Source organism: Mytilus edulis, chromosome 9 (assembly GCF_963676685.1).
Source record: "Mytilus edulis chromosome 9, xbMytEdul2.2, whole genome shotgun sequence".
In the NCBI taxonomy this organism is placed as follows: domain Eukaryota; kingdom Metazoa; phylum Mollusca; class Bivalvia; order Mytilida; family Mytilidae; genus Mytilus; species Mytilus edulis.
In genome coordinates, this window is record NC_092352.1 from 79,539,615 (window position 1) to 79,552,429 (window position 12,815).

At 31.9% G+C, this 12,815-nt stretch overlaps 1 protein-coding gene across 8 annotated transcripts in view; it reads right to left on the bottom strand.

Moving 5' to 3' along the window:
• LOC139489139 (ankyrin repeat and fibronectin type-III domain-containing protein 1-like) overlaps positions 1-12,815 on the bottom strand; it is a 178,194-nt gene that overhangs the window by 113,375 nt on the left and 52,004 nt on the right. For all 8 annotated transcript variants that reach the window (XM_071275284.1, XM_071275280.1, XM_071275278.1 and 5 more), the window contains exon 2: positions 9,288-9,440. In XM_071275284.1, the coding sequence (XP_071131385.1) occupies positions 9,288-9,412 (125 nt within the window). In that variant the 5' untranslated portion in view covers positions 9,413-9,440. The remainder of the gene's footprint in view (positions 1-9,287; positions 9,441-12,815) is intronic.

Consider the following 12,815-nt stretch of genomic DNA (forward strand, 5'->3'; position numbering starts at 1 on the left):
ATTTCTATCTATAATTATATTCAAGATAATAAACAAAAACAGCAAAATTTCCTTTAAATTATCAATTCAGGAGCAGCAACCCAACAACGGGTTGTCTGATTCATCTGAAAATTTCAGGGCAGATAGATCTTGACCTGATAAACAATATTATCCATGTCAGATTTGCTCTAAATGCTTTGGTTTTTGAGTTATAAGCCAAAAACTGCATTTGACCCCTATGTTCTATTTTTAGCAATGGCGACCATGTTTGTTGATAGATCACAACTTCGGATACAATTTACAAACTAGATACCCTAAGGAACATTCAGTTAAAGTTTGGAAGTATTTGGCCCAGTAGTTTCAGAGGAGAAGATTTTTGTAAAAGATTACTAAGATTTACGAAAAATGGTTAAAAATTGACTATAAAGGGCAATAACTTCTAAAGGGGTCAACTGACCATTTCCGTCATGTTGACTTATTTGTAAATCTTACTTTGCTGAACATTATTCCTGTTTACAGTTTATCTCTATCTATAATAATATTCAAGATAATAAACAAAAACAGCAAAATTTCCTTAAAATTACCAATTCAGGGGCAGCAACCCAACAACAGGTTGTCTGATTCATCTGAAAATTTCAGGGCAGATAGATCTTGACCTGATAAACAATTATTACCCCATGTCAGATTTGCTCTAAATGCTTTGGTTTTTGAGTTATAAGCCAAAAACTGTATTTGACCCCTATGTTCTATTTTTAGCAATGGCGACCATGTTTGTTGATAGATCATAACTTCTGATACAACTTACAAACTAGATACCCTAAGAAACATTCAGTTAAAGTTTGGAAGTATTTGGCCCAGTAGTTTCAGAGGAGAAGATTTTTGTAAAAGATTACTAAGATTTACGAAAAATGGTTAAAAATTGACTATAAAGGGCAATAACTCCTAAAGGGGTCAATTGACCATTTCCGTCATGTTGACTTATTTGTAAATCTTACTTTGCTGAACATTATTGCTGTTTACAGTTTATCTCTATCTATAATAATATTCAAGATAATAACCAAAAACAGCAAAATTTCCTTAAAATTACCAATTCAGGGGCAGCAACCCAACAACGGGTTGTCTGATTCATCTGAAAATTTCAGGGCAGATAGATCTTGACCTGATAAACAATATTACCCCATGTCAGATTTGCTCTAAATGCTTTGGTTTTTGAGTTATAAGCCAAAAACTGCATTTGACCCCTATGTTCTATTTTTAGCAATGGCGACCATGTTTGTTGATAGATCAAAACTTCGGATACAATTTATAAATTTGATACCCTAAGGAACATTCAGTTAAAGTTTGAAAGTATTTGGCCCAGTAGTTTCAGAGGAGAAGATTCTTGAAATAGTTTACGACGACAGACGACAGACGACGACGGACGCCAAGTGATGGCATAAGCTCACTTGTCCCTTCGGGACAGGTGAGCTAAAAATGTGTTTTAACAAAATTATACCCAATAGAAAATGTGACAATTCCTCTTATATATTAGTAATAAAAATTGTTTAAATTTGACAAGAAATGACCCTTGAATATCCTTTTGAAAACAATGTGGTTTTATTTGAATTATAAAATATTGTGAAAAATTATGAATGAAGAATACTATATGTATGTCCATGCACTGTATTTAACTTTAAAATACCGTTGCAGCTGTTTCTGATACAACTTAAAAGGACATTAAATAAATTTCTTCTATAACTAGTACATAACATTGCAGGACTACCTTAATTAATTTTAAAAGCAAAAGTACAGACCACTTCTGTACTGATTCATCACTAAAAGCTATTTTTTTCTTTTACCGATATGAATAATTTGTCTGTGTTACAAAACAATGAGATTGTCTTAAACCAAGTATAGGACCATAAAGAACATCTTCTCAGGAAGCAGTGATTTACTGGGGCAATAATAAGCTAACGGTGTTATACTTAATAATTATGATATTACATTTTCCATTATCAACATATTTACCTCCCAGAAGTGAAAGTACAGTAGCACAGGGAATTGACCCCTTACACCTTGTTTTCAACCTATCAGGAACATGGATATTAACTTGAGCTTGTCTTTGTCCTAATGGCTGTGAAGATCAGATTTGATAATAAGTCTTGTTTGTTTTTTCAATATGTTTTAAATTTCATTAATTCTGAATTCTAAAATTTTTAAATGCAATTACATTTTAACATTTATGGTAATTCACAGGCAAAAGATACCATTTAACTAACAAGTTGAAAACAAACCAACAAAGCTATGGTTAATAATGTTGAAAAAAAACCAACAAAATGGAGAACAACAGTTTAAACGAAACCCAACATGGAAAACTTAACACCTAATGGAACACAAATTCAACCAAAAATTGTAGTGATCTCCTCAGGTGCTCTGACAATGATATTGTAAACACAGTCAGTCATATACTGTGTAACAACATCCAATAACAAAAACAAATAAAACAAGTCTGCACCAAAAACGTTTTCAACTACTAGTCCAAAGACCATTATTCTGAATTTTTCTTATTGGTCCTTACAAAGTTTTGCAAAAACTTATTAGTCTGAATGAAATTTTACTAGTCTGGCTAACCGTGCAAACTGAAACAATATCAATCTACCAAATAAATTATATATTTTTATACGACCGCAAAATTTGAAAAAATTTTCGTCGTATATTGCTATCACGTTGGCGTCGTCGTAGTCCGAATACTTTTAATTTTCGCACTCTAACTTTAGTAAAAGTGAATGGAAATCTATGAAATTTTAACACAAGGTTTATGACCACAAAAGGAAGGTTGGTATTGATTTTGGGAGTTTTGGTCCCAACATTTTAGGAATTAGGGGCCAAAAAGAGCCCAAATAAGCATTTTCTTGGTTTTCGCACTATAACTTTAGTTCAAGTTAATAGAAATCTATGAAATTTTGACACAAGGTTTATGACCACAAAAGAACGGTTGGGATTGATTTTGGGAGTTTTGGTTTCAACAGTTTAGGAATTAGGGGCCAAAAAAGGGCCCAAATAAGCATTATTCTTGGTTTTCGCACAATAACTTTAGTTTAAGTAAATAGAAATCAATGAAATTTAAACACAATGTTAATGACTACAAAAGGAAGGTTGGTATTGATTTTGGGAGTTTAGGTCCCAACAGTTTAGGAATTAGGGGCCAAAAAGGGACCCAAATAAGCATTTTTCTTGGTTTTTGCACCATAACGTTAGTATAAGTAAATAGAAATCTATGAAATTTAAACACAAGGTTTATGACCATAAAAGGAAGGTTGGTATTGATTTTGGGAGTTTTGGTCCCAACAGAATAAGGGGCCCAAAGGGTCCAAAATTAAACTTTGTTTGATTTCATCAAAATTGAATAATTGGGGTTCTTTGATATGCCGAATCTAACTTTCATGACTGTGTATGTAGATTCTTAACTTTTGGTCCCGTTTTCAAATTGGTCTACATTAAGGTCCAAAGGGTCCAAAATTAAACTTAGTTTGATTTTGACAAAAAATGAATCAGTTAGGTTCTTTGATATGCTGAATCTAAAAATGTACTTAGATTATTGATTATTGGCCCAGTTTTCAAGTTGGTCCAAATCGGGGTCCAAAATTAAACTTTGTTTGATTTCATCAAAAATTGAATAAATGGGGTTCTTTGATATACCAAATCTAACTGTGTATGTAGATTCTTCATTTTTGGTCCTGTTTTCAAATTGGTCTACACTAAAGTCCAAAGGGTCCAAAATTAAACTAGTCTGATTTTAACAAAAATTGAAATCTTGGGGTTCTTTGATATGCTGAATCCAAAAATGTACTTAGATTTTTTATTATGGGCCCAGTTTTCAAGTTGGTCCAAATCAGGATCTAAAATTATTATATAAAGTATTGTGCAATAGCAAGTCTTTTCAATTGCACAGTATTGCGCAATGGCAAGAAATATCTAATTGCACAATATTGTGAAATAGCAAATTTTTTTTAATTAGAGTTATCTTTCTTTGTCCAGAATAGTAAGCAAGAAATATCTAATTGCAAAATATTGTGCAATAGCAAGATTTTTTTTTAATTGGAGTTATCTTTCTTTGTCCAGAATCAACTTAAATCTTTGTTATATACAATATACAATGTATATTCACTTTTTACTACCAACTGATAAATTAAAATAATCTTTACCATTCAGTGATAACAAGCAGTTTTTTTACATCTTAATATTTTATGATGTATTTAAATGAGTAGTTATTGTTGCAAACTCCATTAGAAATTTTAATTGAGATTAGTTTTGGAATAAGGGAAAGGGGGATGTGATTAAAAAAATTGGGTTCAATTTTTCTCATTTGAAATTTCATAACTTCAAACATTTTTTTGAGAGGATTAATATTCAACAGCATAGTGAATTGCTCTAAGAGAAAACAAAAATTTTAAGTTCATTAGAACACATTCATTCTGTGTCAGAAACCTATGCTGTGTCAACTATTTAATTGGTCTTGTTTTCAAATTGGTCTACATTAAAGTCCAAAGGGTCCAAAATTAAACTAAGTTTGATTTTAACAAAAATTGAATTCTTGGGCTTTTTTGATATGCTGAATCTAAACATATACTTAGATTTTTGATTATGGGCCCAGTTTTCAAGTTGGTTCAAATCAGGATCCAAAATTATTATATTAAGTATTCAGCAATAGCAAGAAATCTTCATTTGCACAATATTGTGCAATAGCAAATATTTTCAGTTGCACAGTATTGCGCAATAGCAAGAAATATCTAATTGCACAATAGCAAGAAATTTTTAATTGGAGTTATCTTTCTTTGTCCAGAATGATAGTTGAATCAACTTAAATCATTGTTTTATACAATATACAATGTATATTCACTTTTACTACCAACTGATAAATTAAAACAATCTTTACCATTCAGTGATAAGAAGCACTTTATTTTACATTTTAATATTTTATGATGTATTTAAAACTAGAGGGTCCAAGGACCCTGTGTCGCTCACCTGATATTTTTATTTACAATTGTTGCATGATAAATGCAACTGTTGTACTGTCGTTTAGTTTCAGAGATATAATACTAAAAAGTGCATTTGAAACCTATGTTTTATTTCAGCCATGTGGGCAGGCAGGGTCATCATACACAGTGGTCCCTGGATATCCTAGTGGTGATTTAAACCAAGTTTGTTTAAATTCGACAGTTGTTTCAGGGGAGAATTTTTGTAAAATTTATCTAACAAGAAATGCAAAGTAATGAGAAAGTTGTGAAGTAGTTTTGTTGTTGCGTAACCCCCCCCCCCCCCCACTTTGCCACCAGTGCAAGGGTTGTATAGCCAGCTGAGGTCGTGAAAAACTCTCTTTCTTTTGTTGTTGCAGATAGATCTTGACCTGATAAACAATTTTACCACATGTCAGATTTGCTCTAAATGCTTTGGTTTTTGAGTGATAAGCCAAAAACTGCATTTTACCCCTATCTTCTATTTTTAGCCATGGCGGGCATCTTGGTTGGTTGGCTGGATCACCGGACACAATTTTTAAACTAGATACCCCAATGATGATTGTGGCCAAGTTTGGTTTAATTTAATCCAGTAGTTTCAGAGGAGAAGATTTTTGTAAAAGATAACTAAGATTTACGAAAAATGGTTAAAAATTGACTTTAAAGGGCAATAACTCCTAAAGGGGTCAACAGACCATTTTGGTCATGATGACTTATTTGTAGATCTTACTTAGCTGAACATTTTTGCTGTTTACAGTTTATCTCTATCTATAATAATATTCAAGATAATAACCAAAAACAGCAAAATTTCCTTAAAATTACCAATTCAGGGGCAGCAACCTATCAAAGAGTTGTCCCATTCATCTCAAAATTTCAGGGCAGATAGATCTTGACCTGATAAACAATTTTACTACAGTCAGATTTGCTCTAAATGCTTCGGTTTTTGAGTGATAAGCCAAAAACTGCATTTTACCCCTATGTTCTATTTTTAGCCATGGCGGCCATCTTGGTTGGTTGGCCGGATCACCGGACACAATTTTTAAACTAGATACCCGAATGATGATTGTGGCCAAGTTTGGTTTAATTTGGTCCAATAGTTACAGAGGAGAAGATTTTTGTAAAAGATAATTAAGATTTACGAAAAATGGTTAAAAATTGACTATAAAGGGCAATAACTTCTAAAGGGGTCAACAGACCATTTTGGTCATGTTGACTTATTTGTAGATCTTACTTTGCTGAACATTTTTGCTGTTTACAGTTTATCTCTATCTATAATAATATTCAAGATAATAACCAAAAACATCAAAATTTTCTCAAAATTACCAATTCAGGGGCAGCAACCCAACAACGGGTTGTCCGATTCATCTGACAATTTCAGGGCAGATAGATCTTGACCTGATAAACAATTTTACCCCATGTCAGATTTGCTCTAAATGCTTTGGTTTTTGAGTTATAAGCCAAAAACTGCATTTTAACCCTATGTTCTATTTTTAGCCATGGTGGCCATCTTGGTTGGTTGGGCGGGTCACCGGACACAATTTTTAAACTAGATACCCTAATAATGATTTTGGCCATGTTTGGTTAAATTTGGCCCAGCAGTTTCAGAGGAGAAGATTTTTGTAAAAGTTAACGACGACGGACGACGCCGGACGCCGGACGCCAAGTGATGAGAAAAGCTCACTTGGCCCTTCGGGCCAGGTGAGCTAAAAATTGGGGGGGGGGGGGGGGGGGGGGGGTAAATTTTTCTCATTTCAGATTTCATAAATAAAAAGAAAATTTCTTCAAACATTTTTTTGAGAGGATTAATATTCAACAGCATAGTGAATTGCTCAAAGACAAAAAAATATTTTAAGTTCATTAGACCACATTCATTCTGTGTCAGAAACCTATGCTGTGTCAACTATTTAATCACAATCCAAATTTAGAGCTGAATCCAGCTTAAATGTTGTGTCCATACTTGCCCCAACTGTTCAGGGTTCAACCTCTGCGGTCGTATATAGCTGCGCCCTGCGGAGCATCTGGTTTCAATTATAAAAGCATTTTTATCATAAACCATCAATCAGTAATTTCCATAATAAATTTTCTAATCGGTTTCTAATTGAAATTAAGCTATATAAAACTTGCCACTTCATCAAGCACTCACTATTGTCTTTTAAATATTTAATAAAGTTTGCCTTAACTTTGATTGTTTTATGTTTTATTTGTAATTTAAACATCACAAAGTTGATAGAACATTTGTTGCAAGTCTTTCAATTATACACGAAGAACAAAAAGAGCTGATTTACTTCCTGGTTAGGTTAAATAAAAAGGAAATTAAATACTAAAAATAACTTATAAATTGCTTGGTTAATTTTTGGATTTTCCAAGTATGATAGTCTAAACCAGTATGGAAGTTTTTGTATTTAAGTCAAAATTTAATTTTAGTACAAACAAAAGAAATAACTTATATGGTAAAACAATAAAGAATCAAACAAAAATAATTGAATAAAATTGAGAATGGAAATGGGGAATGTGTCAAAAAGACAACAACCCGACCAAATAAAAAACAAAAAGAAGGCCATGCAATTTAAAATTCTTTCAGCCAGTCTTGTAACTACTGTGAGTTAGTTGTTGAGATCTCCTTTCTTATTAACTGAGCAAGTATCAAAATTGGTAATGGAAACATGTAATGTGTCAAAGACACAACATCCCAGCCAAAGAGCAGAAAACTGCCAAAGTCCACCAATTGGTCTTCAAGGCAGTGAGAAAATCCCGCCCCCATATCCCCATATTTTTATTTCTTTTTTTAACTTTAAATAAAATACGTTTATTCTAAATTAATAAATGCAGAAATAAGCTTGATATTTGTCAGTAATAAATATTTTGACCAGTTTTATGTTATAAAATTCTTTTTCTACAAATCGTAGGACCACAGCTGTTCAGAGTTTGCCCTTAAATTTCCAACAAAGCCATGGTATGAAGAAAACAAGACAAAAAAAAAATGTCTGTTTATATTTTGAAGTTTTCCCATTGATGAAGTTTTTCCTTAAACAAAGTATCCAGTGTAAGCATGACCCTTTTCCCCAATATCAAAAATTGTTTAAATTACCAGTTTAAATAATGTTATCTTATTAAATATAACAATAATATTGTGATAATTCTCACAAGCAATAAAAATTCTACCATCTATCTGTGTGGGATACAAATTTTTCTTGATGATGACAAAAGTAATGCATGAAGCTTCAAAGTTGAAAAATTTGATGAGAGCTAGTAATGAAAAATAAATGATGAGGTTTAAAATTTAAATGCCCCTTTTGAAAAATGACATTCATTTATTATATCTATAAGCTGATAAGCAAGTGTAGCTAGCATAATATTAAAAGTTTGATTACTTATCAAATTGATAAGTTTTATCAAAATGTTAGGCCAAAAATAACAGCTAAATTACGATGATTTTTATTTACCAGTAAAGGAAAAACTTCTAAAGAGTATTGAAGAGGGTACTTTTAATCAATTTAACAGCTTCTGATCAAAGTCCTAGTACAGCTTTTAACAGGATGCAAAAAAAAAAGTCACTGCAAGTTTAAGACAGCCACATTTAGCATCAGTTTGAGTGGATTTTTTTCCAAACTAACAGCATTTGACATAGAGAGTCAATCATTATAGACAACACCATATGGTATCAACAATTTTATCCAAATCCACAATAAATATTTTATTTTGAAATCAACAGACAAATAATGAATACTTGCCTTGTAGACACTTAAAAATCAATTTTGGTTAAGGTATAGAACCACTAATTCAGGCCTGGTCGGAAAGAACATACAATAGAACAAAATAGTTCCTACGCATAGCTGTATCTTTGTCAATAGTGAGAATATTTTGGTAGTTTTTGTATCAAATGAAAGCTTGGGCACTTGGGATCACTGCAGAACCCTTGTTAAAAGTTATACTTGAATAATAGTAAGTATATGAAATTTTAATAGGAGGGCACAATTTGGCCTGTTGTTCAGATCAGAAGTTCCTGTTTTTGTACTATCAAACTTCGGGGAACCAGTACACTCTTAATATGCAATTAAAGGTATGTTGATTCTTTCAGCACAAGTCAGGATAAGGTACAGTTTTAACATGAAATAACTGCCACTTTATTTGAACTTAAGACAAAGTAGCCATAAATGCTTGAAAATGCAGAATTTAACATAGAAAGCAATGAGGCTATGAATTAGTGGTTTTATACTTTAATACAAAGAAAAATTGTCATGTTATTTTTTAGAATTATACAAAAGAAACTAAAAGTTTCATTTAAGTTTCTCAGAAATTGTTTTCTAAACAAACCTGTTATTTTCTGGTAAATCACTATTTATATCATAGATTTCTGGTTGTTTGTTTATATTACGTCTGTACTGATGTGGCGCCATCTGATTGCCGCTCCTTGCCACGTCAGAGACCCTGGACATCATTCAGCCATTCATCTTGAGGTTTCACAGCCTACAATAAAGTTAAAAGATACAAAATTAAAATTTCTGCAAAGAAGAACATGTATCCATAGGACATCATTCCTAGCGTTCACTATCACATTTCATATTCAGTAATATACCACAAAATATTAGTATTCTGTTATACTGTGGATTCTTCTATTTTCGTGGGTACCAGTTTTCATGGATTGAGGAAAACTAGCATTTTCGGGGTATATTGATTTCAAGGTTTTAACAAAGTCTGCATATAAATTTGTGGAAATTAACACAAATTAGTATCCAAGGATAATAATGAATCCACAGTGTTTCAAAACATTCATATCATACTGAACATATATGAACTTAAGTTTTCAACAAAACTTTATAGTTATCTGTAAAAGGCCACGACATGAAAAAATGTGAATTAATTCAGACAAGAAAACTTACTACCAGATTTATGATAAAATAATTAATAAAAAACAAATATGACATACAGCAACCATTTTGGCTAATGTTAAAGCAAGGATTTATTGATGTATAGCATCTAGGGATCAAAGTCACAGTGTCTTACAATGTCACAAAATAATGTTTATTGGTAGTGAATCTTGGCACAAAACATTTTTAAGTAGGAAAAAAGTATTGCTACAAGAAATAGCTCTTTGTTACTTTGTTAACTAATGTATTTAAAACAAGCTAATGCATGTGATGTAACGGGATAAACACACGTCATATATCAAAACTTTGTTCTTCTTCAATAATTTATAAAAAATAAAAAATAAAAATTTTAATTTGAACAATAACCTTTCTGTTTTCCAAAAATAGACATCATATTTTTATTCATTTTTACCACAACATAAGGTGGCCATTCTTACAGTAATTTAATATACTCCCAACTAATGTTTCAAATCTTTTCATTCATGTCGCCCAATCTAGACTGATCCATGTCCATTAATAAAATGTAATAAATGGATATTGAAAGTAAATCTGTATTTTCAATATCGTAGAACATTTAGACTGGGTGTTATCGGAGAAAACTAATACACCGATTAGATCTCAATAAACATGCATATCAATCAAAATCTTGTTACGGAGATTATATCAAAACATTGATAACATTTCTAAAGAAATTTCATTGTTACATAATGTCATTTGCAATTTGAGGTACAAATGAATGTTTTGTGACGATTTAATAAATCTACCAGAAGTAAGCCAAATCACTTCTGAGTGGTTCTCATTTCTATTCAGCGCAAATGTTTTTTTTTTTAATTTCAAAGTATGATGACATTATGTTTCCACTATTTGATATAATATTAAGGTATTTATTAACTCACATTATAAAAATATTAATAAAATTTGAGTCTGATTTTGCCTCCCAACTTTTGTATTTGTGTACCACTGATGATCGAGGCTGTAGAAAAACGTGCGTCAGGGGTTCCAAATTATAATCTGCAGGTATCTTAGATGAAATTGATAAACCACAATAAAAAAAGAAGTCTGATAAATCTTTCTCTTGTTTGTATAGTATACACAGCAACATTTCATTATTGACATTGAAAAGTAATAAAATCTGCATTTCTGTAGTACAGAAGTAGTTTCAAAAACAAAATTTAACCCTTTCCTCCATGGATTTTTTTTTTTAAATACTTGATTCGCATAGGATTTTTTCAATAAAAATTAATCATCAGGTTTAAAGTATTTTAATGCATTGCCAAAAAGAATATTTCATCAATAAAATTCCAGTCAGATATTCTCCTGAATATCCTTTTTGTATTAGATCCAGTTTTGTCAGATTAAGTTTTTTCCTAGGCTAGATGTTTCAACTGAGGCGCTACACAGGCGTCGTCATGATGGAGTAAAGGGGGTGGCGTCAAAAGTGTCATTTTTATGGATGAAATCTGATAATATCAAAACTGCAGCTATCATAACATTTTTCAAGTTTAATGAAATCTTTATAAGAATATTCTCATCGTCCCTCATTCCTCATAGCCTATGTGACTTATTCAACCAAGAAGGTCATGGCACAATTATATACATTCAGCTCCTAATAATTGCTCTGAAAATTTAAATCAGATCAAAAATGTGTGTTCAATAGAAAATTCCGTCGAGCGTATTTAAAAGAAGTTGAGAATTGACAATAAATGTGACACATACAACAAGAATGATGAGGACAATAGTGATGCCAGTCTCTCTTTTCTGTCAGACAAAATAAATGCATCTAAATTTAAACTAGGATTGCATAAATTGAATTGCTTCCATTTTAAGCCAGTGATTACTCAATGTTACATACCATATATGTTGATGTATTATCCATATGCAGACAAAACAATTACAACATCATTATTTGTAAGATATCATACTTCACAATTACATGTCATAATAAAGTGGTCTGAAAAAAGGCGCAATTATTTCAAAAAACAAAAATACAGATGACATACATAAACCATAAATTACATACATAATTAATTGTTTTCCCACTACTGAACCTGAAAAGATTGAATGAGGTCACTGTGGCTACACATAAATAATGGAGTATTGCCTGAACTTTCCAAACATTTATTATCTTGAGAATTGTGACACAGGCCAGTGAGGTTAATACAGACATTTGCATCTTAAAGCCTCAAGAAACACCTGTCATAGTGATATGAACCATATTTATATTTAAAGAGCAAATATTAAACAATAAGTGACCACTTGTCATTTTTTGTGTGCGACTTAATTGTGATACAAAGATGTATTTCATTTCAAATATAACCAGAGGCTCTCAAGAATCTGTGTCGCTCACCTGACTATACTTGGGTTTTTATAATCATATAAAAAAAATAAAAAATAATAACAGATACTTAAATAATTATTGAGGCAACATTTGTATGTATTTCTCGTAGGGTTCTAATGATTGTTTAATTAAGTCCCACATTGGTATGGTTCCAAAATAACAACACTTGGTCAGTACCTTATAACAAACATTCATGCTATGTTTGGTCTCATTCCATTCATTGGTTCTCTATAAGAAGACACTTGTATGCATTTCCCTAAGGGTCCTTTGTTAAACTTAAGAACCATGCTGGCAGCCATCTTGGATGATGGATCGGCTACAAAGTAACAAAGCTTGATCAGCAACTCATAAGTAACATTCATGCCATGTTTGGTTCCATTCCTTTCAGTGGTCCTCAAGAAGTTAAAAATGTAAAAAGTTAACAATGACAACAACAGACAACTGCAGCCGCAAAGTGATGAGAATAGCTCACTTGGCCTGAAGGATCTGGTGAGCTAAAAAAAAGCAGATGTGGATTGCAAATGAGACTACTCTCCACAAGAGTCCAAATGACACAGAAATTGACAACTTTAAGTCACTGTACGGCCTTCGAGAATGAGCATAACCCATATCACAGTCAGCTTTAAAAGGCTTGAA